Source organism: Balaenoptera ricei, chromosome 15 (genome assembly GCF_028023285.1).
Source record: "Balaenoptera ricei isolate mBalRic1 chromosome 15, mBalRic1.hap2, whole genome shotgun sequence".
Lineage (NCBI taxonomy): Eukaryota > Metazoa > Chordata > Mammalia > Artiodactyla > Balaenopteridae > Balaenoptera > Balaenoptera ricei.
In genome coordinates this window covers 65,363,792-65,388,134 of record NC_082653.1, presented here as the reverse complement: position 1 = coordinate 65,388,134, position 24,343 = coordinate 65,363,792, and the positions used below count along the sequence as shown (strand labels likewise).

Genomic DNA, 24,343 nt, shown 5'->3' with positions numbered 1-24,343 from the left:
AATTAATTTTCGTGTCTTTCTGATTAATCATGGGGCAGTTGTATCTAATTTAGGACTAATTTATTCTTATCTCTCTTACTGAGTAAGTGCTTGTAATACTCAGACTATCTTGGAATTTAGCCCAGTGCCTAGAAGAACTTCCTAAACGTATATAATATTTTAGGGTTAGTTGATTCATGGAGCTCTCATACTTTGAAACACACTTGCCTTATGATTGTCCAGGAACTGGCCAAATAAATGTTAGACAAACACACGTTGTTGGGACGGCTTTTGCTTCTTGATGGTTTCATGTAATACCAGCAGTGTTTGGAAATAATTTGGTAAGATGTTCAAAGGTAACACTTTAATACTTGATAGAAAAATCAAAATACTCTTTTGGCTAATGAGTGGTACACATCTCATTCTGTTTAATATGCCTTCCCAAATCCTGTGTCTGTTGAGATCGGGTGTATATAACTAGGTGACTTTAAAAGTTAATGCCTGAGCCTAGAATTGAGATAAGTAGTTAAGAAAAAATGTTTTGAAAGCATAGTTTTACTTGTCCTTTACCACTTAGGGTTTATGCCTGCTTTACATAAAATCAGTTAACTAGTTTTGGTATTTTTATCTGTAATTGACATTCTTTTGTATGTTCATTGAAATGTGTGAAATTTGATTTTTTTTTGCATCTAATGAATTAGATGATAAATAAGCTTGAATTTGACATTTGAGAGCTCTTTGACAGTAGATTTTCCATTATTTTTCAGTGCTGTGGTCAGCATATGTAAAATAATGTACACAGTATCCCTTTAGAGGGCTGAATAAAGTGCCCTTCACAAATAGTCCTGGAGCTTCTGGAAAAGAATAAGTTGTAGCTTGTGTTTCTAAATAAATGGAGTAGCACAGTTGCAGCTCTGGGTTGAGATCACCTGGTTTAATTTGACAGGTATGAAGCAGAATGGCTTATATAGTTGTGGAATATGTACATGGGTTATTAGTATTGTCTGTTTTTCTTCAAGTACTTTATTTCTTGGCTGTGTGGCGGGGAGGATGTATGCATTCTTGGAAGCTGTTTAACAAAGTCTCAGAACTTATTGCCTAGGTAGACAGATACTGTGAGATGCGCTTGGTTACATGGAGTAACAGTTGATTAGGATGTTGGAAATACTTGACTTTTTTGTAGAGGAGGGAATAGAAAAGTATGGACAATACGCCATAGCAAAACTTGATTTCTTTGCACAGTTACCTAGTTGTTTTGTTAAATAGCCAATAAAAAACTTCAGGTGTTTGCCAAGTCATAAATTTTCATGAGTTAAATTTGAGGTTGTTATTCTGTACCCTCTTCACTTTAGAAAGGTGACAGACTCCAGTTAACTGACAGAATGGAGCTCGATTTTTCCCCTTGCTTAAATGGGGGTTTATTTTTCTAAACATCTTCAAATGCAGGCAGATTGCTTATGGTTCATCAGAGTCATTTTGGTTTAAAAAAAAATTATTTGCCTTTCTGTACCAGTCCTTGTCTGATTTTTTTGGTTCTATTTTACTAGATTTAGGCTTTTTGAAAAGTAGGATTTAAAAAAGCAATTTTTGGTTGGTTTCTTTTAGTGTTAGTTTGTCAGTTAGTCTGGAAACCGACTGTTGAGTCAATGATGGCCACACCTGATACTTCACACATATTGACAGGAAGTGTTCCAGGTGGCTGAATAGACTAGTGTCATGTGGCAACAGAGCAAGCCCACCTTTGCTAAAAGCATACCTGTAGCAGAAAGCATTTTTATAGCACTGGCTTATACTCTTCGTTTTCATTCATTGTACTCTCCATTAACTTTTTTTTAAATAATTTTATTTTATTTATGTATTTTTGGCTGCGTTGGGTCTTCATTGCTATGCGCGGGCTTTCTCTAGTTGCGGCGAGGGGGGCTACCCTTCGTTGCGGTGCGTGGGCTTCTCATTGCAGTGGCTTCTCTTGTTGCACAGCACAGGCTCTAGGCGCGCGGGCTTAAGTAGTTGTGGCACGTGGGCTCAGTTGTTGTGGCTCGCAGGCTCCAGAGTGCAGGCTCAGTAGTTGTGGCGCACGGGCTTAGTTGCTCTGCGGTATGTGGGATCTTCCTGGACCAGGGCTCGAACCTGTGTCCCCTGCATTGGCAGGCAGATTCTTAACTGCTGCGCCACCAGCACAGCCCCTCCATTAACATTTAAGAATGATTAGGCAAATGAGTGGTTTTATTATTGGCACTAACCAGTCTCTCCTTTTCTTGACTTTATTTTGGGGAGTAATCTTCTGGGTGCACCAATCAAGATAGAGATCAGAATGATTTGTTTTAAAATTAAGTGTATATGGGACTTCCCTGGTGGTCTAGTGGTTAAGACTCCTGGGCTTCCACTGCAGGGAGCGCGGGTTTGATCCCTGTTTGGCGAACTAAGACCCTGCATGCCAGGCAGTGAAGCAAAAAAAAAAAAAAAAAAAGTGTGTAATTTGTTATATTGTTCATTTTAATTCTCCAAACTGACAAGACTGATTTGACATTGGAGTCAAATATAGATTAGTTCAACAAGCAAGAGGGAGAGTTGTCAAATGAAAACACATAATTTTACTTCCACACTTGGGCATCTTAAGACTTTATTCGTTTAACAGATATATCTTGGGTATCTTACTGTGCCCAGTGTTAAGATCTTCATACAGTTCTAAAAGGATGAAACTGTATATTAAAGACAGCTTCTATTTTTGGTAAAATGTAGACAGATTGAAGTTCTCACAATACCTTCATTCTCCATTGTCACAGACCAAAAGATGGGGAAGAGGGCTGTGAAGATAGAAAAGCCAAAAACTAGTATGTCTGACATTGTGAGAAGCTGGATTTTTGAAACTAGAGTTGTCTATTCAGCCTTTTATGAGTCTGTACTGTCTGATGTCCAGAGGTGCATAATATAGTGAAATACATAAAGGGTGAAATTAAGTGGAGTTACATATTTTATAACTATAAATAGAGCTTTAGTTAAACAATTTAATGGTTGCCAATTCTGTACCACAGATTTTCATGTACATTAAGGAGTTCCAGATAATTGTGTATGGGTGTTTAATTTGGGGGGAAAGTTTATTTTTTCCATTATAGAATAAAATATATTCCTTATGAAACATTTGGCAATTTTATCTTTAAATTGAACCCTTTTTCCCCTTCTGTTGTGGTTCCTTTTTAAGTTGGGAGTATAACTGAAGGGTTTTTTAAATAATAGGAGATTGTGAAATATTCTAATTCAATGAAAATATTCTAATTCAGGAAATAGTGATGCTGTAGGGATTTTTATGACTAATAGAGCTACTGTCTTTAAGGAGATTATCGGTTAGTATGGGGGATAAGAAAGGGCTTTGTAAAAGGTAAAGCAGTATATGGATATTAATTGTGATATAATTCTTGGTAAAATTATTTTTATATGTGATTTACAGTTTAAAACTTGGAGAGTCAGAGGAGGGAAAGCTGTACAGTTGAGTAGGGGCCAGTGGGACCATGAAATTGATCTGTTCTATTTTGACAGTAAATTTCGGGGGGGGAATCTCTCAAAAAATAGAAGAAAGCTGGGAAATGGCAAAATGCAAGTTGTCCTTGGTAAAATGTTACCAGTTTGGTTAGAAGGATGGGGTATTTGTGAGGTGTGATACAAATAAGAGATGAAGCTTAAGAGCTGGAGTGGGGCTGTATTGTAGGTCTTGAATCATACTGGACGTGTGTTTGGAATGACTTTAGGGAGCTACTGAAGTTTTACCAGCATGGACGTGGCATAATTGAGGAAGATTAAAATTAGTTGGGGGTGTGTGTGTGTGTGTGTGTAACCACAGTAGGAGGCAGTTGGAACAGTCTAGACAAGAGACTGTTGAGGACCTGAATATTCTGTTTATAATTCATGGTTTAAATTCAGACAAAAGTATTTAGCTCAATATATGGAATTTCCATAAGCCAGAGCCCCTTATTTGTTATCTGGTGTTGATTGATGGTGATCACTAAAGTGATACTTTTTATCTGCTCACACTTCAATTCAGGTTAGGACACTTACATTATATAGGATGATCATATACACAAAATGGAGTGTGGTTGATGGTTTTTTTTGTGTGTGTGTGAACACTGAGTTCTCACAACTTTTAAATTTAGGCTTTCCTGCTTTCACTGCTTGGCACTTGCTTACTTGCTTTTTCTTTCCCAATCCTAATCACCTAAAATAAATCCCTGAGGCGGCTTTCAGTGGACCTCCCTTTATAGATTCACACAAGCTGTCATTTGTTTGGTGTCTCTTCATATTGTTTTTTGGTTACCTGTCTTTAGTTATCTTAAAGTTTTCTCAGAATCCATTTTATTTTGGGGACTAGAAAATAAAACACATCCCCTCTTGTTTAGAGGTCTAACAGTGAAGGTTGCAGACATTTTGTGGTTTAATTCCTGTATGAAATACTCCAGCTTATTACTTTTTTTTAATGTAGAATGTAACCTATTAAATTTTTATGGAGACATTTGTGTTCTTTTTCTTTTTTTTAACTTGAGGTATAATTGACATACAACATATTAGTTTCAGGTGTATGGATATGTTTTTATTATGTTCTGCTCCATCTTGTATTAGTTGACTGTACTTTTTCTCTCTTAGTTGAATTCTTTTTTGAACTTGTTACTCTTTTGAGATAAAATTTATCCATGTATAGGTCTTAAGTTGAGTGATTTTTGACAAATGTATACACCTGTGTAACCATGACCCTGATCAAGATACAGATACACAATGACTTTGCAGTTGGATAACTTCCCTTCCCACTGCACCCTCCCCCCCAAAAACACAAAAACCCTGGCAGAGTGCACATGTGGATCTTACCTTAAAAGTTATTATAGACAGGAAATTTTTGAATATTATCTTATGATTTATTACCAACTTATGGTTTCTGAAGATTGATAACCTCGTCATCTTCAACATAGTTCTGTTATTCCTCTTTTGCTATAAACAGACTTGGGATATCTGAAGATCCTTGTGAAAACAGTTTCAGATGGTGGATCCACTGTTAACCTTTTCAGGCATTTGAGTCCTGGAACACAGAGGAGCTCTTCTAAGTTTGTTGGCTAAATTTATTCCTGTGAGCTACAGGTTCATGGACTTTTCTCTTCCCTCTTGAACCTACCGTTGGTAGCTCTGTTTTTCGTCCTCTCCCCAACCTAAACATTGCGCTTCCCTTAAGATCTTTACCCTACCTCTGCCCTCTGTGATCCTTTCCAAATCTTGGTACAGGTCTACAGTGAAAGCTAACTGTGCTTATCACTTCAACCTTTTTTTGTTCTCCCAACTAGTTTGTCCCTGAAGGCTGAGCCTGAGTCATTTTCTCCGCTGTTCTGTGTACTTGCCCTAAAGCACTCCCCAAACTCATTTCTGTCTTAGGGCCTTTGCAAGTCCTGTTCTTGCTGTGTAGCTACTGCATAGATTGTTCTTGTCAGAGTGCTTGACCTGGGTGTTTTCATGCTGTCTCAGCCTAAGTGCACCCCCTCAGTGAGAAGCACCAGCCTTCTCTAATAACACTCACTATCTGAGTTTTTTTGTGTGTGTCTTCCCCAGTAAGACATAACCTTTATGTGTGCATGCATCTTGTATAATGGTTTTACTTCTGTATCCCTTCTTCCCTACCAGTGCATCAATAAATAGTAAACACTCTAAATTTGAGTGTCCTTTCTCAAGTAGATACATGAAAATGGAATTCTGCAAGTTTGTTTTTGTGTTTAGAGTTAACTGCAGGGCTTAGAACACTGTTACTGTAGGAGGCATTTTGAGAGGAACTGTTCCTTGTACAGCAGCTTGGTTAGCCGGAGGCAGCAACTTAAGTAAGGTGATTGTACAGGTTCAAAGGGACAATGTTCTAGTGGACTGAGGTGGCCAGATCAGACTATGGCCATTTAAGATTCATAGGTTTTATCCATCTTGAAGAAATACTTTGCTCACATAAAGTTAATTTACACATTGACAGTTTATCCCATATCTGTTGTATCTATTTGTACGTTATTTAAACAGTCTAATCACCAAAAAGTTAAGCACTGGGTGGGTTGAGCCTCTTTTGACATTCCATTAGAATGCCTGAGGAAACAAACCTCTTGCCAGTTGTATGCCTGCTGATTGGGGAATGACTGAAATCCAAATTTTCCAGAATCAACAGGTTTCTTTCATAGTGAATTACTTCTTTCATATTAATCTTCATACCCTTTGAAAAAAGGAGATTGTATTCCTGTTAGAAATCATTCCTTTGGAAGTTAATGTTGCTATTCATAGTATGTGTAGGATCTCATGTTTATTATTTAAAAACCTGTTACAGACTTTTTGTGTTTATTACTTTAAAATCTTTTTCAAAAGAGGAGTTTCTGGGGAATTCCCTGGCAGGCCAGTGGTTAGGGCTTGGCGCTTCACTGCCAGGGCCCGGGTTCGATCCCTGGTGGGGGAACTAAGATCCTACAAACCACACAGCCCCCCTGCCTCCCCCTCCAATAAAAAAGAGGAGTTTCGGGCTTCCCTGGTGGCACAGTGGGTTAAGAATCCGCCTGCCAGTGCAGGGGACACGGGTTCGAGCCCAGTCCCGGAAGATCCCACATGCCGCGGAGCAGCTGAGCCCGTGTGCCACAACTACTGAGCCTGCGCTCTAGAGCTCGTGAGCCACAACTACTGAAGCCGTGGTGCCTAGAGCCGATGCTCCGCAACAAGAGAAACCACCGCAATGAGAGTCCCGCGTGCTGCAACTAGACAAAAACCCGCGCACGGCAACGAAACCCCAATGCAGCCAAAAATAAATAAAATAAAATAAATTAATTTAAAAAAAAAGAGGAGTTTCTGGTATCAGAATTGTAGATTGCTTTTTGGTATGGAACTTACTAAATTATGCTATTTCTTTGTTTATAAGGAAAGGCACTACTTTTTTCCTTTACCCTTTTTATCATCAATAAAGCACCTCAGCAGTGCTCTTATAGGTCCACAGAAAATTATTACAGGCTCTGCAGTGGCCTAAGGTAATTATATGTATATGTCTGCAGATTTTTTTAAAAAATTGTTGAACTTAGTATTTACTAGATTTTTATTTTTGGGTGGCATCTAATATATTAATACCTTTTCTGCTGATTAGGCAAAAGACTTCACTAATAAGCATGTCTTGGACTATATAGTGACATGTATTAGTTTTTCCTCTGTGTATGACAGCTTTGGCAACAATCTTGTTTTTTACTGAAGTTCTTTGAATTAAAATTTTCCCTCTTATTTAAATTTAATTGAAAAATTATCTTTACTGTCTCCTCTTTAGCATTTTCATCTTCTGATTTAAAAAGATGTGTGTATATGGTGTGTGTGTGTCAGTGTGTGTGTTTGAAATTTTAACTTTCGTCTTGGAATATTTCGTTCTTTGAAGCAACCCATGACTCTTGCTATCCTGCCTCTTAAGGGTCTCCCTAGTTTATATTCCTAGTAATATGAACCCTGGAATCCTTGTCTGAAATATATCACTTTATTTCCAGTCTCTTTGCTTTGATTCTGACACTGGAAATTCAGACTCATTGCCCTAATGACAGAGTGTATATTGACTTCCTGCAGTTTGCCAGAAATTAGGCAGAAAAATCTATTAATTTGAGGAAAAATGTCGGACTTTTTGTCCTCTATAGAATGGGACTCTCTTCTGAGTTGATGATTAAAAAGATCCAAAGATGATCACCAGTATCACATAGTATTGTACAGATGAATTAATGCATATTTAATTGGAAAGAAAACACATCCTGGATTTTCTTTCCTAAAAAGATTGATTGTTTGTCTTCCTGTCCTTATATTCTTTTGATAAATGTGAAGAAAAATGAAAATGGTTTTCCAGAAGTAAGACAATGAAACTTGAGATTTAGTGTCTATTCATTAGTCTGGTTTAGAGGAATCTACCTTGAGATACAGTTTGTATTGTTTTTGAAGGACTTGAGTTAGAATTCTGACTGTTATAAGTGATTAATTGTCATTATTTGAAATATTGATGTAATTTTCATAGGTGGTATCTTGTTCCTTTTTTGAAAATACTGAAACTAAAGATGAACTTATGCTTAATGAAAGTGTGTTGGGGGGGTGGTAATCAATTGACTGACTATAAGACAAAGTTTTGTAAAAGCAGCCTTTTATTTAATTAAAGTGGCCTATCTTGTATAATTACTATAATGCTAGTATTCCCTGTGTTTTTATTGTAATCTTATTGAAGATGTGAAAATTACACTGCAGTGCTCTTCTCCCCGCTCTTGTAGTCCATTTAAAAATCCACTTGTTGTCTTAGTATAATTACATTGGAGAAGTTACAAGTAGAACCAGAGTGTTTTAGATTCTTCTCTAAGGTATATTTATTTTTAAGAATGTGTGCATTTTTAGTTTTGATCCTTTACAAATATTTGTCTTAGGAGAGGCTGGTGTCATGAAAATAGCAATGGACTAAGAATGGGAAGACAAAGGTCTTTTGTACTGACGTTACCAGCTGTCCCTCTGAGGAGGTAATTCTTGCTTTCCCTAAGATGCAGCATTGTGAGGGTTAAAGATAAAGTTTGGGAGATTACTTTCAAAACTGTAAAATGCTATACAAATGATATTTATGTTGCCACATCTGAATCAAATTTGGAATTTTAAAGAACCTCCCTCTTTTATCTCTTCCTCAAAAAGTTAGAATTTACTACACACATGCACCCACACTCTAGTTCAAATTTCATTTTTCTCTTCTAGTGCTCTAAGTACTAGAGTGTGTGTATGTGTATGTGTGTGTGGTAACTTCTAAAAGTTTCATGAAGGGCATTTATGTCAAGTGTCTTAGAGGATATATGACTGGAAGCTCATATAATTGTTAAATTTCTGTTAGGTATGACATTTGCCATACTTAGTATAGTAGTGGCTTTTCTTTTTACATTTTCTACTTACAGGCTTCTAGAATGAAAATTTCCATTAGGCTATCATCCTGTTTCAAGTTGGCCAAAGAGGAATTTGACTGTAGGTCTGCATCATTCTTTATTATTTTTTCTGTATATCTTATAATTCACACTTTAAGAACTTGATACTAGTTGAAATTGTGAGACAGCAAAAATAATCTAATCTTTCTGACTGCACTTATTGTAGGGCAGGTGCAAACGGAATTAAATAGAGACAGGGTAGGTTAAAAGGTAGCTTGTACCTTGCTTAACTTTCATTATACAGTTGGAATTTAAGAACCGATTCTTATAAGAACATCAGTTGAATGCTGCTTTGCGTTTTCTCCCCTACTGTAGTACGTATGTATGTTTGTTTTAAAGGGAGTAGGGAAATCATGGAATCATGGAAAGGATAGACTCTGGCAATGTAATAGTTTGAAATACATAAAAAAAAGAAGAACCACATGTATCTTCTAAACAGATAGGAATTAATGAAATTTTGTATCATTATGTAGTGTATATACAGTATTAAGCTTTCATGAGATTTTGGTACTATTTTAAATTGTAGCAGTATAAATTTACTCAGAATGGGTAAGTGCTGTCTCCTAAGGAACTTCATATCTAGAAACATTGATTTTTGTCTTTCGTTGTAAAGTTCTTATTTTATACCACTTAAATCAATCTGATACAAGTGTGTTCAGTGTAAAATGTAACAAAAGAAAGAGATAGGGTTTGTATAGGCCTTTTGAGTTTGTATAGGCCTTTTGAGTTTAAAGTGGCTTAAGTGATGATTTTGAACTGTTTCATAGCTTTCTCAAACTTATGGCTAAATACTTTAAATACCTCAGTGTATTTCTGGCCACTGCTGAGCACAGTGAGAGCACTGTTTCTTGGCTCTGGATTGCTGCTTACTAGTATGTTTCAATAACTACCCCAGACTGTCTTCATTTAATAAATACTTCTTCAGTTAGAAGAGTAATCTGGTTTTTGTGAAAAGTATCTTCCTTTCCCAGCTATTTGATTTAGGAGCCCATGTCTTTTGAGATTTATCTATGAGACATTTTTATTTGTTTATGTTTAAGTAGGGGAGGATATGGCTGTTCAAGATCACCTCTGAAAAAGAGGTTCCAATGCTTAAGTAGGAGGGTTTACCATACATACTTTACCATGCTACCACTGATTACAGGTAGTATGTTTCTTTACCAGTTTGGTGTTTAATAGTGTATTTCCTACCCCAGGATACCTAAGGAGATAGGTCCTAAAGGAGTTACTGGGCATGTTGAAAGGAGTCAGAGTCCATTTAAAAATCCACTTGCTGTCTTCGTATAATTATGTTGGTAAAGTTAGATAGAACCAAGGTGTTTTAGATTTCTCTCTAAGGTGTATTTATTTTTTTAAGAGGGTTGGGGTTGGGGGTCATGTGTCTGATTTGAGAATGACCTAAAGATATTTCTGGTAATGTCTTCCTCTGTTGAGAATCATGTGGAATATGAAATTCAGTGTCTTTTCCATACTTGCCATTATATTTAAGATGTGTTACATGTTAAGGGGTGTATGTTAGAATATTGCTCTTTCGATGCCCACATCCTTGACTCTGCCCAGGATTTGTAGGGTATACCATACCATTGTGGCAGTAGAGCCTAACTTGGTAATAGTTTTCTTTAAAAATACCTGTGTCTAAATTGCCTAGTACTTACTTTTTCTTGATGTGTTACAAGTGATTTTTGGCAACCACATCATTTTTCTTGACCTGTAAAAAAAAAAGTGTTAATGATGTTATCTGTTACACAGTACATTTTTGTACCACAGTGCTTTTCTGCATTATTTTTAAAGGGAAAATTTTAAATATGTAATTGTTAGAGAATCTCACAAGCATGTTAGTCCCTTGGGTATATGCTTGAGTCTATTAGTTAGAGGAACTTTATCAGAATAACTCTACAGTCGTTATTTGCCTGTTTTCAGGACTTTTGATTTTTATTTACTTATTTGTTTGTTTTGGCCCCCCCCACCCCAGTTTTCTGGACTTTTTATTTTTAAAAATATTTATTTATTTATTTATTTGGTTGTGGCGGGATCTTTGTTGCAGCGTGTGGGATCTTTTAGATGCGGCATGCAGAATCTTTTAGTTGCGGCATGCAGGATCTTCAGTTGCGGCATGCAAGCTCTTAGTTGCGGAATGTGGAATCTAGTTCCCTGACCAGGGATCGAACCCTGGCCCCCTGCATTGGGAGTGCAGAGCTTTAGTCACTGGACCATCAGGGAAGTCCCCAGGACTTTTTAAAAGATGGTCGCACACATTTCTTATATTATAAAACACTCTGCCCTATCCTTGATTAGAGTCCCCCTCTGGTCTGAAGACTTCGTTTTAGGATTTCTTTAGTGTTTAACTCTTAGTGATTCTTAATCTTCTCTGTCCTGAGGGGCTGTGTTTGGCATATAACTGGAGAGTCTGGGTGGAGGGGAGGGGGTGGGACATGTTTCTTGGTAGACTTTCAGTCTTTCTGTCCTTCCTCTGCTAGGGAGGTCATGCAGTAAGAGATTTCCTTTCAATCTTGGCAATTTCCCAGGCTGAATGGGATGTTTCTAAAGTACTTCCAGGACTTGCTGACAAAAGAGGAAGATAAGCGATGCAAATGGTAGCTAGCTGAAGCCGGGTTTTATTTAAGGCTGTAAACTAGCTTGGGTTAAAAATAAAGGTCAGAAGAAAGTGAGTCCAGTTAACGTGGTGCCTTAGATTCGGAAGCCTTCAGGTGAACGATTATTTAGCATTAACAAAATTGGCTTTTTTGTTAACTGCTGAAAATTGAATTCACGTCCGTATTGGAGATTAAAAGCATACCACCTTTTATAACTATCAATATTCTTAATGCCTAGTAAGAAATGAATTTATGCCAGATGAGGTACAGAACCTCATAATACTTAAATACGTGAAATAAATTAGAAGTGGACTGCCTGTCTCTCTCTCAGGCAATGATTCTTCTGATTTTGCCAGCCACAGTGCTTTGACTCTTTAAATTTTTTTTGAAAGCTATCAAAATGGGTAGGCAATAAAATATTAGAAATTTACAGGGTGTTTCTTTTTTTAAAAAATAAAGTGCTATAAGGACTTACCTCAGGCATTTCTCAAGCATTGCTAAAGAGTAAAATTACTATCTTGCTGGAAATTTGGAACTTTTTTACTGTTAGTCTAGGTAACAGTTGTCTTTTACTGGTATGAGTGCACTGTTTTGTTTCTTTCTGTACCTTGGCTAGGTTGATCCTTCCCTAGCTTAAAAGTTCCAGCTCTCATGCCTGATTAATTCAGACACTGACAGTCTTTGGTTTCATTGGAGAGCATCCAGTGCTACATTTTTGCTTTTCCATTGAGGATGGCTACAAAATATGGCAGGCAGTATAAGACATGAAATATCGAATTATTAAAAAATAAATCAATGGTCTTTTACTTACTTTTATACCTTTACTGTAAAGAAGTATACTCTTTTCTTTATGTCAGATTTATTGAGGTTTAGTTTATATGCTGTAGAGTTCTTTGAGTTTTGAGGAATGCAGATAGTATTGTAACCATGAGCACCACAATCAAGCTGTAAATAGTTCCATCATATCTTCCCTCCCCGCACCCCAAGTTTCCTTGCTCCCTTTTGTAGTCAACTTCTCCCAGCCCTTGGTAACCACTGGTCTTTTTTCCCCTATAATTTTGTCTTTTCAAGAATGTCATAAATAAGGTTTTAAAAAATTGTTGTAAAATACACGTAAAATTTACCATTTTACAATTCAGTGGTATTACGTACATTCATAACGTGTGCAACGGTGACCACAATCTAGTTCCAGAACTTTTTATCACCCCAAGTGGAAACCCAGTATCAATTAAGCGGTCACTCCCCATTTTCCCCTCTTCCCAGCACCTGGCAACCACAAATCTATTTTCTCTGGATTTGCCTATTCTGGATATTTCATATAAATGGAATCATGTAATATGTAGCCTTTTGTGTCAGACCTCTTTGACTTAGTATAACATTTTTCAAGGGTCATCCATGTTATAGTAGGTATGGCTGAATAATCATCCGTTGTGTGCCACATTTTGTTTATCCATTCATCCTTTGATGGGCATTTGAGTTTCTATCTTTTGGCTATTGTGAATAGTATTGTGGTGAACATTCACCTATAAGTTTTTGTTTGAACATTTGTTTTCAGTTCTTTTGGGCATATACCTGGGAGTGGATTTGCAGGATCATGTGGTAATTCTATGTTTAACTTTTTGAGGAACTGCCAAACTGTTTTCTGAAGTCCTTTGTACCATTTTACATTCTTATCAGTGATGTACAAGGGTTCCAAATTCTCCACCTCTCTCAACATTTTCCATTAAAAAATTTTTTTTTGGCTATTCTAGTGGGTGTGGTTTCTGTTTGTGGTTTTGATTTGCATTTTCCTATTCACTAATGAAGTTGAGCAACTTTTCATGTGTTAATTGGCCATTTGTATGTCTTCGGAGAGATGTATCAATTCAGGTCTTTTGCCCATTTTTAAATTGGATTGTTTGTCTTTTTGTTGAGTTATAGGAGTTCTTTGTATATTTTGGATACTAGACTCTTCTCTTATGAGATATATGATTCGCAAGTATTTTCTCTGGTTTTATGAGTGGTCTTTTCACTTGATAGTGTCCTTTGCACAAAAATAAATAAGACTTTTAAAATGCATATTAAGTAGAATTTAAAAATTCAGAATCATTTAAATATATTACTGAAGCCATCCCTTTCTATTACTGGCTTCTTTTTTGTGTTCAGAAAAGTTATTCTTAAGATCATATGCATAGACCATATTTTAGTTATATAAAGTTTTACCTTAGAAGACAAAATTTTTACTTAAATAATCACAATGGATTTTGATCCAAGGTCATCTTCTAGTCAGTTCCCCACCCCTCTCCATGCAGCAACCACTATACTGTTTTCCTTTCCCTTTGAAAGGTGTGTGGTATTAGATAATACAGTACCTCTGCCTTCAATACTATCATCTTTTCAAATTAGTGGGCAAATTGAAGCTAGTATATAACTACTAAAGTGCAAGCTAGTGTGGTTCTCTCTTTGAGTGCTATAAGAGTTTGAAGAAGGGGCTGAATGATGGGATTTTTATTTTATTTTTTTTCTGAAAGCACAGAGCATTTTATACTCCTAATTGGAACTTATACTAACAGTTCTTTTTTTTCTAGATTGTAAATTCTTAGAGGGTTGGAACTATTTTACTTAGTTCGCCTTTTGGAGTCATTACTCCTAATTAGTGCTCTTGTTGTAGAAGATAACCAAGAAAATATTGTTGATTAGGGAGTATGGGTTCTAGGTTGAATGTTGAAGAAAAATTAGTGTTGGGTTAGGTTAGGGGACTGCATTCCAGTGTCAAGAGAAAGGCCTCAATTGTGAGAATAGGTAATCATTTAATCAACAGGTAATTTGTGTGCCATCAAGGCAATAAGGGTACAATGATAAGCAACACTGACAGGCTCTTGCCCTTTTGGAATTTACAGTCTCCTGGCAGAACACAGTTAAATAAGCTTCTCAAATGGTGTAAGAGCTAAGGGAACTATTAGGTTCTCTGGAAGCACTTATATAGCAGGGACTCCTAGTCACCCTCAGGGGAATCAGAAACTTTGCGAAGGAAAGCTGAAGCTTGAAGGACATTGAAAAATTAGCTAGGGTCGGCGAGTGCTGAGGACAAGGCTGTTCAGGCAGACGAGCTGAGCAAGGTGACTGAAAGATTGGGATGGATGGGGCATAGAATGTAAAAGGATTACAAGAGTGTGGAGAGTTAGCTGAAAAGGGAAGTAAGGTACATAAGATGATAAAGGGCAGTGGGAGGACATCAGATTTGTGTTTTATAAGAATTATTTTTGTTGCACTGTGGAGGAGAAGTGGGAGAGAGGTGAGAATTGGAGGTGGGAAACATACTGTGTCTGACTGGCCAAATAGTGCCATTTATTGGAAAATACCTGATGATGGCACCATTTATTAAAATGGGGGTTCCAGGAAGAAAGGAGCCAGTTGTGTTTGAGGCATTAGAACATTAAGATTGTTTTTTTAAACAGTTGGGTATATAGGTCTGGACCTCAGAGTGGACATCTATGATGGAGGCCTGGATTTGGGAGTCGATGTCACATAGGTGGTAAGTACTGCCATCGGCATGGATTGCGGGAGAGAGTACAAAGTGAGATGCATAGAGGGCCTGTGGTCAATCTTTGAGAAACTCCAAGATTTAGTGATTTGGTAGAGGAGGCTGAGCAAGCCTTCAAAGTTTCCTGAAAAAGCAGAACCGGAGAGGCAGCAAGAAATACAGACTATAACATACTATAAGCCAAAGGAAGGGAAGAATCTGGTTACTTTGAATTCTCAGGATCTGAGCCCAAGTTATTGTAAGGATTTTAAAAAGAAGTTTTCATTCAGCCCACCTCATTCCTCTGTAAGGCACCTTTGTGTAGGCCACAGCCTGCTCAACCCTGCTCAGCAGCCCTGTGAAAACCTGCTATGAGAGGATGAGTAAGAAGCAGCCTGGAATATATCTTGCTTTTATCAACCTGGAGGTCTTAGTTGGTTTTGCCAAAAGTGATAGGGCAGAAGTTGGATTGGTGTAGCTGGAGGAGCTAGTGGAGGTAAAGAAATGATACGGCGAGTAGAGACAATTCTTAGTTTGACTGCAAAGAGCAAAGGCAGATTGGTTGGTTGGAGGGACGTGGAATTGATGGAGTTTTTCTGTTTTTTGTGTGTTTTTTTTAAATATGTTTTTGTATTTTTACATTGGAGATATTAGAAAATTTTACATGTTTAAGGAGAGCATTCAGTTTGGTGGGAAAGGTAGACTCCCTAGGAGAAAGACTGTGAAAAGTTACGAGAGGGTAGACATAGATAGAATCCTAATCAAGGCCTAGAGTTGGGTGCAGGTGTGTTATGGTATCTTTTTTTTTTTTTTTCCTCTTGGTTAAGAAGAAAGAGAGAGAATTTGTCAGGGATTCAGGAGAGTATTTTGGAATCTGAAGAGAATGGGGAATGTCTGGATAGTGCATGTGGGAGATGAACATTGGAGGACCTGGGAATGTGGTGCTTACTGATGGATGATGGAATTGATAATTGGGTTTATGCAGGGTTGGGATTTTGCCAGATTGGTGTGAGGGAAATGTTAAGGCAGGTTAAGGGAATTGGCAAGAGTTATTGAAATGATAAACCATGAAATCTAAACTGGTTAAAGAAGGGAGTTAAGAAGAAAGAAAGTACTTGGACTGGAAAAAAGTAGAGAGAATCACTGGAATTAAAATTACTAAAAAAAACCTTTAGATTGGTATTGAGAAAGTGTGAGTAGTAGAGAGTTGTCAAAAGCAAAGCAAGTCATTGGGGGCATTGAGCAAGAAGAACTGAAAAGGGCTTGTGGGATTTTAGAGACAAGTAGGCCACCAGTGGCAGTTGCTACTTGGGCAGGAGCAGTTTCTGTGGAGTGCTGAGGGTGGGACCCTGGTTACAGTGAGTTGGAAAGTGAGTGAAGGCAAGGAAAATAAATTTTCAAGAGGTTTGGCTGTGAAGAATCTATCTAGACAATTAACTTTAGAAGGAGAAAGAGAATTAAGGTTTTTGTTTTTGTTTTCTTAAAGGAAAGACCTGAATGTGTTCATATGTTGATGTTGTGATGAGCAGTGGGAAAGTCAGAGATGCAAGGCTTACCTCAGAAGGTAGGGGCATGTACGAATCCAAAGGGTTACTGCAGATAGGAGGTTTACTTGTTCCATTATGTGAGTGTGATGGGAAGAAATGTTCTGTGTGCAGACATAGGTAAATTTGTAGATTGCTGGAAGGAGGTTGGCAGGCAGTGGTGGAGTGTTGAAGAACTTGAAAGTTAGAACTGAGTTTGAGTTCTTGCTCTGCCTTTAATTAGCTGTGCTGCTTTAGGTAAGTTATGGAATCTTTGTTACCTCATCTGTAAGAAGGTAACTTACCATCTTCAATAATCACAATAGGATTATGTTGAAGATTAAATGAGGTGATAAATGTATGTAAACTGCTTGGGGAGGTTGCCTACCAGACTTTATTAAAATGAGCTCAAAATTTAGCTCTTACTATTCAGAGTGCTGTAGAAAAACTTGTATTTCTTATATAGCAAGAATCTGTAAGGTTATCAGTGGTAGTGCTGGGGAAAGGAGAAAAGTGCAGAAAGTTTGAAAGCTGTTTTGGAAAGCAGAAAACCCTGGCTAGGGAGTCACGGGCAGCATTGAAGACTCAGTGATAGGGAACTACACGGGAGTGGTGTATTCACCAGCCTTTACACTGAAGACACTTGTGCACATGAAGCAAAGGTTAAAATCTAATGTAGTACCCTCCTAGTTACTTTGTTTGTCCTTTGTGGCTAATATGATTAGAGGTCTGTCAATAGAGGCTGTTTGAGATTCTTTGGGAGGGATATAAACTATACTGAAGTTGAATCTTTTCTATGTTTTGCTTAAAGATATTACATAAAAACAAAATTTACAACCTTTTAAATTTTGGGTTAGAGTATATTCAGTCATATAGGTGCAGAGTTAGAGGGAGCATGTCTGTTAAGACCACCCTTACTACTGATAGCAGTTGCAAGTTTGGGGGTCCCCAAGACCATTCCTGGGTTGGATAATTCACTGGAAGGACTTATAGGACTCATTGAAAGCTGTTATACTCATGGTTACAGTTTATTACAGCTATAGGATACAGATTAAAATCAACCAAGGGTAAAGGTGCATAGGGCAGAGTCTACGACAGTTCCAAATGTGGAGCTTCTCCCCGTGGAGTAGTGAGCAGTGTTACTTTCCTGGTATTGATGTGTGATAATACATATGGAGTATTACCAGCCATGGACGCCCAGCCCAGCCTGTCCAGAGTTCTTATTTGGGCTCCATGGTTGACTGCCCACATGCATGAACTTAGTTTCCAGCCCTACTAGAGGTTGAGTTGATCCGTGTGATTCAAAGGCCCCACCATACATAGATCACATTGTTATACTTTCTAGTGTGACCCAAAGTTCCCAGGTGGACAAGGGCACTCTTTTTTTCTTTTTTTCTTTTTAAATTATTTATTTATTTTTGGCTCTTTTGGGTCTTCATTGCTGCCCGCGGGCTTTCTCTAGTTGCAGCGAATGGGGGCTACTCTTCGTTGGGGTGCACGGGCTTCTCTTTGCAGTGGTTTCTCTAGCTGCGGAGCACGGGCTCTAGGTGCACGGGCTTCAGTAGTTGTGGCTCACGGGCTCTGGAGTGCAGGCTCAGTAGTTGTGGCGCACGGGCTTAGTTGCTCCATGGCATATGGGATCTCCCCGGACCAGGGCTCGAACCCGTGTTCCCTGCATTGGCAGGCAGATTCTTAACCACTGTGCCACCAGGGAAGCCCAAGGACACTCTTATTAGGCATTATATTCCAAGAGTTTAGAGATTACCTTCCAGAAGCCAAGGGTTAAGGCCAGATCTCTCTTTGGGCAAGGTAAAATTCTTTACAGTTTTACAACAATAGTTAAATATATTTTTATATTTTGAGGCTGCAGAAACTAATTAGTTGATGTTTGATTGATGATTAAAAGTTGGTAATAAAGAACCCATAAATTGTATGGGTTTGGTATTGTAGACACTTAATACTTAAGTAGCTAAGGAAGTTTCATTAAGAAATATTAACCATTAATATTTATAGTAAAATTGAGGTAAGCTTATAATTTTGGCATGATGGTTCAATTCTGTTATATTAAGTTTGAACTTACTGTTTTCTCCTGTGGAAACAGTTTCATATAATGAAGTCCCTGAGCCTCCCAAGTGAATTTTTTAGCCATAGACTCATACTTTAGAGCAATGTCTCTAATGTGAAAGTGTGATGTACACGAGCCTCAGAGTTATGCATAGTTTCACCTTTTCTCTTGTACTTTTTTGAAAGTATGTCTGAATTCAGGTGAGTAAGAGATATCACAGAGATAACCTTGAATTTATTTTTAAAAAGTAAATCAGTTTTAGTGGTATTAACTGTTAGTATGAAAAACTCACAGCATATCCTACAACTGCTTTGTGACAGTGATGCTATCTTTGAGTACCATTGCTTTAGAGAATAAATGCTTTCCCACCTCATTGGCTTTAGTGCAAATATCATTTCCTAGTTGATATCCATTACAAATTAGATCTCACCATGAGAACGAAATCCTTTAATAAGCCTAGTTAAAAACAACTTGAAGCAATATGATGCTTATTCCGGTGGCACCACTAGGTGTGGTGTTTGCATCAAGTCATTTTGGGGTGCTTTATGGAAATGTTTTCTGATAGGGAATTCCCTGACTTCACATTTCCAGGCTGACTTTTCCCCCTCAAGAACTGGACCACAAGACCACATTTAGCCAGGAGATACTTAACTATCCCCTAACACGTGGTAGATTGTTGATGTGAGGTCTGAGGGCTTGGGTCATTGAAAATGGATAACCTCTCAGATTTATTACATTTTCTGTATATTGAGAATAGGTGACTAAAATGAGCGGTAACTATATTTGCATGTGATTTGTATGTTATAGTTAACATTTAAATTCTTTTGTACTAAAAATTTTTTTGTTGCCACCTTAAGCCTCTATTCTCTAAGGCACAGAGTGGCATGCCATCTCAGTTTTTGCTTCAACATATGAACCCTAGAGGGCCATCGTGCAATTAAAAGCACCTAACCCATAAATGATATTTGCTTCATGTTTGAACAACAAATGTTTTAATCCACTGTCTTCACTAATATTGTAACTACTGTCTTACAGATTGACTTGATGCAAAAACATCACAAAGGCTCCATATTATACAGTATGCGATTTTTGAGGTATGAGCTTTAGAAACTTACCTCTCATGTGGCATGTACATCAGGCTTTAACTTCAGTTTAATCATTTTGGGGAATTTATGCATTTCTTTTTTTCCTCTCTCTCTCCATAATATTTTTAGAGTATTAAAGGGGCTGTGGAGGTATTTTTGGATTCTTGCTAGGATACTTAGTCTTAACAGATACATTTTCTTTTTATCACTAAATTGAGACACTAATTCTGGCAGATGATAGCTTTTTCAGCCCTTATAACTAGCTTAACATTTATGCCTGCCTCTTTGAGTTCAAATCTGCATTTTCTATTTTGTGCCTTTGATTGCCTCATTTTAAGTGCTCATTTCCGTTCTTAACAGTTTTCTGTTTATTGGACCGGGATGATCTTGTTGGTGCTAACTGCCTGATATTGACTTTTTGAGAACTAAGCTGTCTAGATATTATAAAAATAGAGATTTCATGTAAATGCTGAACTATTTTGTGCTTTTGGGTTCAGAATACCTGTAACTTGAATTCTGGTTAGAAATATTCTGATCAGTTTGTATTAGAAGAACTTAGCAACCAGGGAGTTTTTAGACAGTTCTGAGACAGTAGTTCTACCCTAGTGAATTTTTTGCTATATTTCTGAAAACTCAAATTCTGAAAAAAAACTTGGTATTTATAACTAATGAGATTTAAAAACGTGTATTTCTAACAAATTGGGAGGTTGTTCCTGTTTTTTTTTCAGTTTAGTTTGAAATCAGTGCTTCCTAGTTAGAAATGGATTTGTTGGTAGCAGTAGATTGCTTAATTTCTTCAGTGAAGAAGTTAAAATCAGCTATTGTATATTGAGTATAAAAACTTGTTTTGATCATATTCATATGTTTATGAACTATTTATATTTATTTGTTTAGACTGAAAACCTTGAGTATATTTACTATTATGGTCATAATAACTTCAAGTGTACCTTGTAAGCTAAGTATTTCTTAAGAACTTATCTTTCTTAAGCCTCACAATAACATTACATCATAGATAGGTATTATCCCCATTTTATGCAAAAGACAACTGAGGCTTGGAAATTAAGTTCCTTGTGCAAAGTCACACATACCTTTTCAGTGCTAGAGCTGGGATTTGAGCCCAGATCTTTTTTTAACCCATATTCTCTATTGCCTTGTGTTTACTGGTATGTCACCAGAAAAAGATACAAACATTTAACTCTCAGTGGTAAGAGTAGTATATGTGATACATAAGCATAATGAAAATTAGAAGTTCAGATTATTTAAATATTTAAATATTGGTAGACTTCAGTTATCTTGATGTTTTAGAATTATTTTATTCATTCATTTACTAACAACTTCCTTTTCTAGGTTGTGTTAGGTGCTATACATATAGACAGGTTCAAAATCTGCCAGAAAAGCTCATCAGTTCTCTTTTATTTTTCAGTTCCCTTTTAGAAATTAATGGTATGTTATGGTTTATTATAGGTGCTCATTTAGTGTGCTATTTTAGATACATGGGGGTAGATCATTATGTTAGTTTTAAAAAGTTGTCACGCTCCATTTAGTGGTAAAGGTATTTAAATGCTTATACTTAGTATACTTAGAAAATATCCTAATACATTTTTTTTTTGAAATTCCATAGATTTTATTTTTCATATGTTGGAAGTTCTGAGCTTTGTCAACAAATGAACTCTGAATGTTTGAAGAAGATACTTCACTATGGAGCCTTAGTTATATGCATAGTATGCTAGGGTTATGGATTTTTATCAAGTTTCAGATTGAGAGCCTTTAGGAATAATTTAGATTGGTGCCACGTAGGTATCCAAGTTTAATTGAACCTATTTGTCTACATTCTATATTAACAGTGGTTGCAGTAGGTACAGATCAGGGTGTCTGAGCCTATGCACCTTTTCATATTTAGTGTTCTTGGGGGGGGCAACGAAAGGATGATAAACTCGAAATGAAATACACAGATGCTTTTTTTTACACATAGGGGAGGGCCATGGGGGTTGAGGAATAACTTAGTTTCTGCTCTTGCCAGCGTCCTTAACTTTTCCAAATAATTATGGGTGCAGAAGGTGTTTTAGTAAGTATCATGAAAGTGATTTTTTTCCAGAAGGTTGTTCCTCTCAGAAGAAATATCAAAGCAGAGGAACCTTTTTCTTGGTATTTTTCATATGCTGCCATAGGGTAGTTAGTGTTTTCTTATTTCTTTTTTTTTTTTTTTTTTGTTTTGTTTTCTTATTTCTTGATACCATATGGTTGATGGAAGAATACGGCTCATGAGAAATTATAAAGTTTAGCTCCCTATTTTACTGATGGGGACATTGAGGCATAGAGATGATCCTTAGATAAGGGTACTAATTTTATCCTGGGGCTGAGCAACTTGTTAATATCCAGGTATCTTGGATTATTCTAGGCGGTACTTGAATTTTAAAGAGATTATGGACTGCAACCTTCAGCTTTATTGGATTCCTGATACCTTGCTTTTATTTTCCTCACTTTTTATAATTTTAATAGATATCCTTTATATGAGGAATCTTCAGTGAAGTCCTCAGTGTTGCCATACATTAAAATAATTTTGCAGCTAATGTGTTCTTTCCTAATATCCTATTGAGCTTGCTTTCAAATTTCATTCTATAATTTATTTTCCCACCAAATAGTCAAGTTACAAATTTAGGTGAGAGAGAGAGAGAGCCACATTGCCATGAGGCAGTACTTTAAAAATAATTTGGTAACACATTGCCCCTGCCTGATATGTTGCCAGTGTTTTTTATTTTTATGACTGGGAAGATTGTAATTTTTCCACTGGTTAAAACCCTCTTCTGGGAGGAGGAGATTTAAGAAGAACTATTCCTTTTATTAAGTCATGTGAAAAGAATCCTGGGACCAGGGTGACCAACTATCTCAGTTTGCCTGGGACTGAGGGAGTTCTTAGGACGTGGAACTTTCAGCGCTAAAACCTGTTAAGTTTTGCGTTGAGCACCTAGTCCTGGTAGTTACTCATATTTCTGTATGGGTCTTTAGATAGCAGAAGGGGCTGAAAAGCTGGTGTTTCATCCATTGACAATCCTTTCCCAGTTGAAAGACTTCTTATTACACATTGGAGTGCTTACGTATAATAGTAATGAGAAGAGAGAGGCATGTATGAAAGAAAAATTTATGATTTGGGTTATCAAAATGTTTGTTTAAAGTTGTAACCTTATACTCTTCTCTCTTTGCAGAACTGATAGTGCATCAGCCGACCCAGATAATTTAAAATATTCTTCATCCAGAGATAGGGGTGGGTCTTCCTCTTATGGACTGCAACCTTCAAATGCAGCTGTGGTGTCTCGGCAAAGGCACGATGATACCAGAATCCACGCTGACATACACAATGACGAAAAGGGTATATATATTTCCTTGCTGCTAGAGGCATGTTTTATGTGCGTTTGTTTTTTTTAACCTAGCTGCCTCTCCCTTTCTTCCTCCTCCCTCTCTCTCGCTCCCTCACCTCTCTTTTCTAATATGTTTAAAATATAAATGTTACACACAGTGCTGTTCTTGAAACTTCTTAAGTTTACCCCCTTAATTAAAAAAAATTTTTAATGTACTTTTCACACACACAATACATAAATGCAGTTTCCTTGCCCCCAAAATACAATATTATCACTAAGGCTTTCCTGACTACTGTCTCTCCTCTAGACTTCTAAAAAGTTTTCAAGTGCAAAATCTGAGTTAATTTAGTTTCCATTTCTCTTCTTATCTTCCACTGAAGATAACAAAATGAAATCAATGCATGCATCACAGGGAAAGAGTAGAAGCCAAGGCTGGTTGAACCTGCAGATTGGGTCAGAAGAACCTGAACTATCAGGATTGATTGAGTGAAACAAAGAGCCCTATTGAAATAATGTAAATGTTGCTGTTTTTAGGTGGCTACAGTGTCAATGGAGGATCTGGGGAAAATACTTATGGTCGGAAGTCGTTGGGGCAAGAGCTGAGGGTTAACAATGTGACCAGCCCTGAGTTCACCAGTATTCAGCATGGCAGTCGTGCGTTAGCCATCAAAGACATGAGGAAATCACAGGGTAAGGCTGGGTAAACTGGGGACAATCACACAAGCCTCCGCTGAGACATCTCCTAAATGCCTCTTTCTGTACCAGTGCCTTGCACCTGTGTGAGTTGGTTAGCTTACTGAGTTGAGAAACATGTGCAGGTGATAATTGTTTGCATTCCTTTTCCTGTGAACTGTTCCCTACCATGAATTCCCACAAGAAGGTTTTTAATACTTTTTAAAGGAGAATTCTCTTAAAATAAGATTAGAAGACTGGGTAAGATTTTAAAGAAAGGATTTTCCTGATTATAGTGGATACTGAATGTATAGTGGGCTCTTACTGCAGCGAGTCCTTGAACTCTAGGGTGAGGGTAGGGGTGTACATGGACTGGGCCCTTTTCTAAAGTTAAATACACAGTTACTGCTTCTTGCTTTATAACACAAGCCTCACTCTATAGGTAAAGTGTCTCAAAAATTCATAGGATTAGAGGTAATGATCATTTTTTTTTTTCTAAAAGAGAAATTTATTGTATTGGTAAAGCTGCTTAAGAAATCAAGATTTCTGATTTATACACTTTGTTGGATATAATTACTCTTTGGACATTTAGTTTATGACCATTTTTTCC

At 37.2% G+C, this 24,343-nt stretch overlaps 1 protein-coding gene across 2 annotated transcripts in view; it reads left to right on the top strand.

Annotated features, from left to right (window-relative positions):
• Positions 1 to 24,343, top strand: part of SMG1 (SMG1 nonsense mediated mRNA decay associated PI3K related kinase) — a 95,311-nt gene that overhangs the window by 1,395 nt on the left and 69,573 nt on the right. The window contains exons 2-4 of one of the 2 annotated variants that reach the window (XM_059898194.1): positions 19,656 to 19,714; positions 22,909 to 23,072; positions 23,596 to 23,751. In XM_059898194.1, the coding sequence (XP_059754177.1) occupies positions 19,665 to 19,714; positions 22,909 to 23,072; positions 23,596 to 23,751 (370 nt within the window). In that variant the 5' untranslated portion in view covers positions 19,656 to 19,664. The remainder of the gene's footprint in view (positions 1 to 19,655; positions 19,715 to 22,908; positions 23,073 to 23,595; positions 23,752 to 24,343) is intronic. The other variant, XM_059898193.1, reaches the window with a different exon arrangement.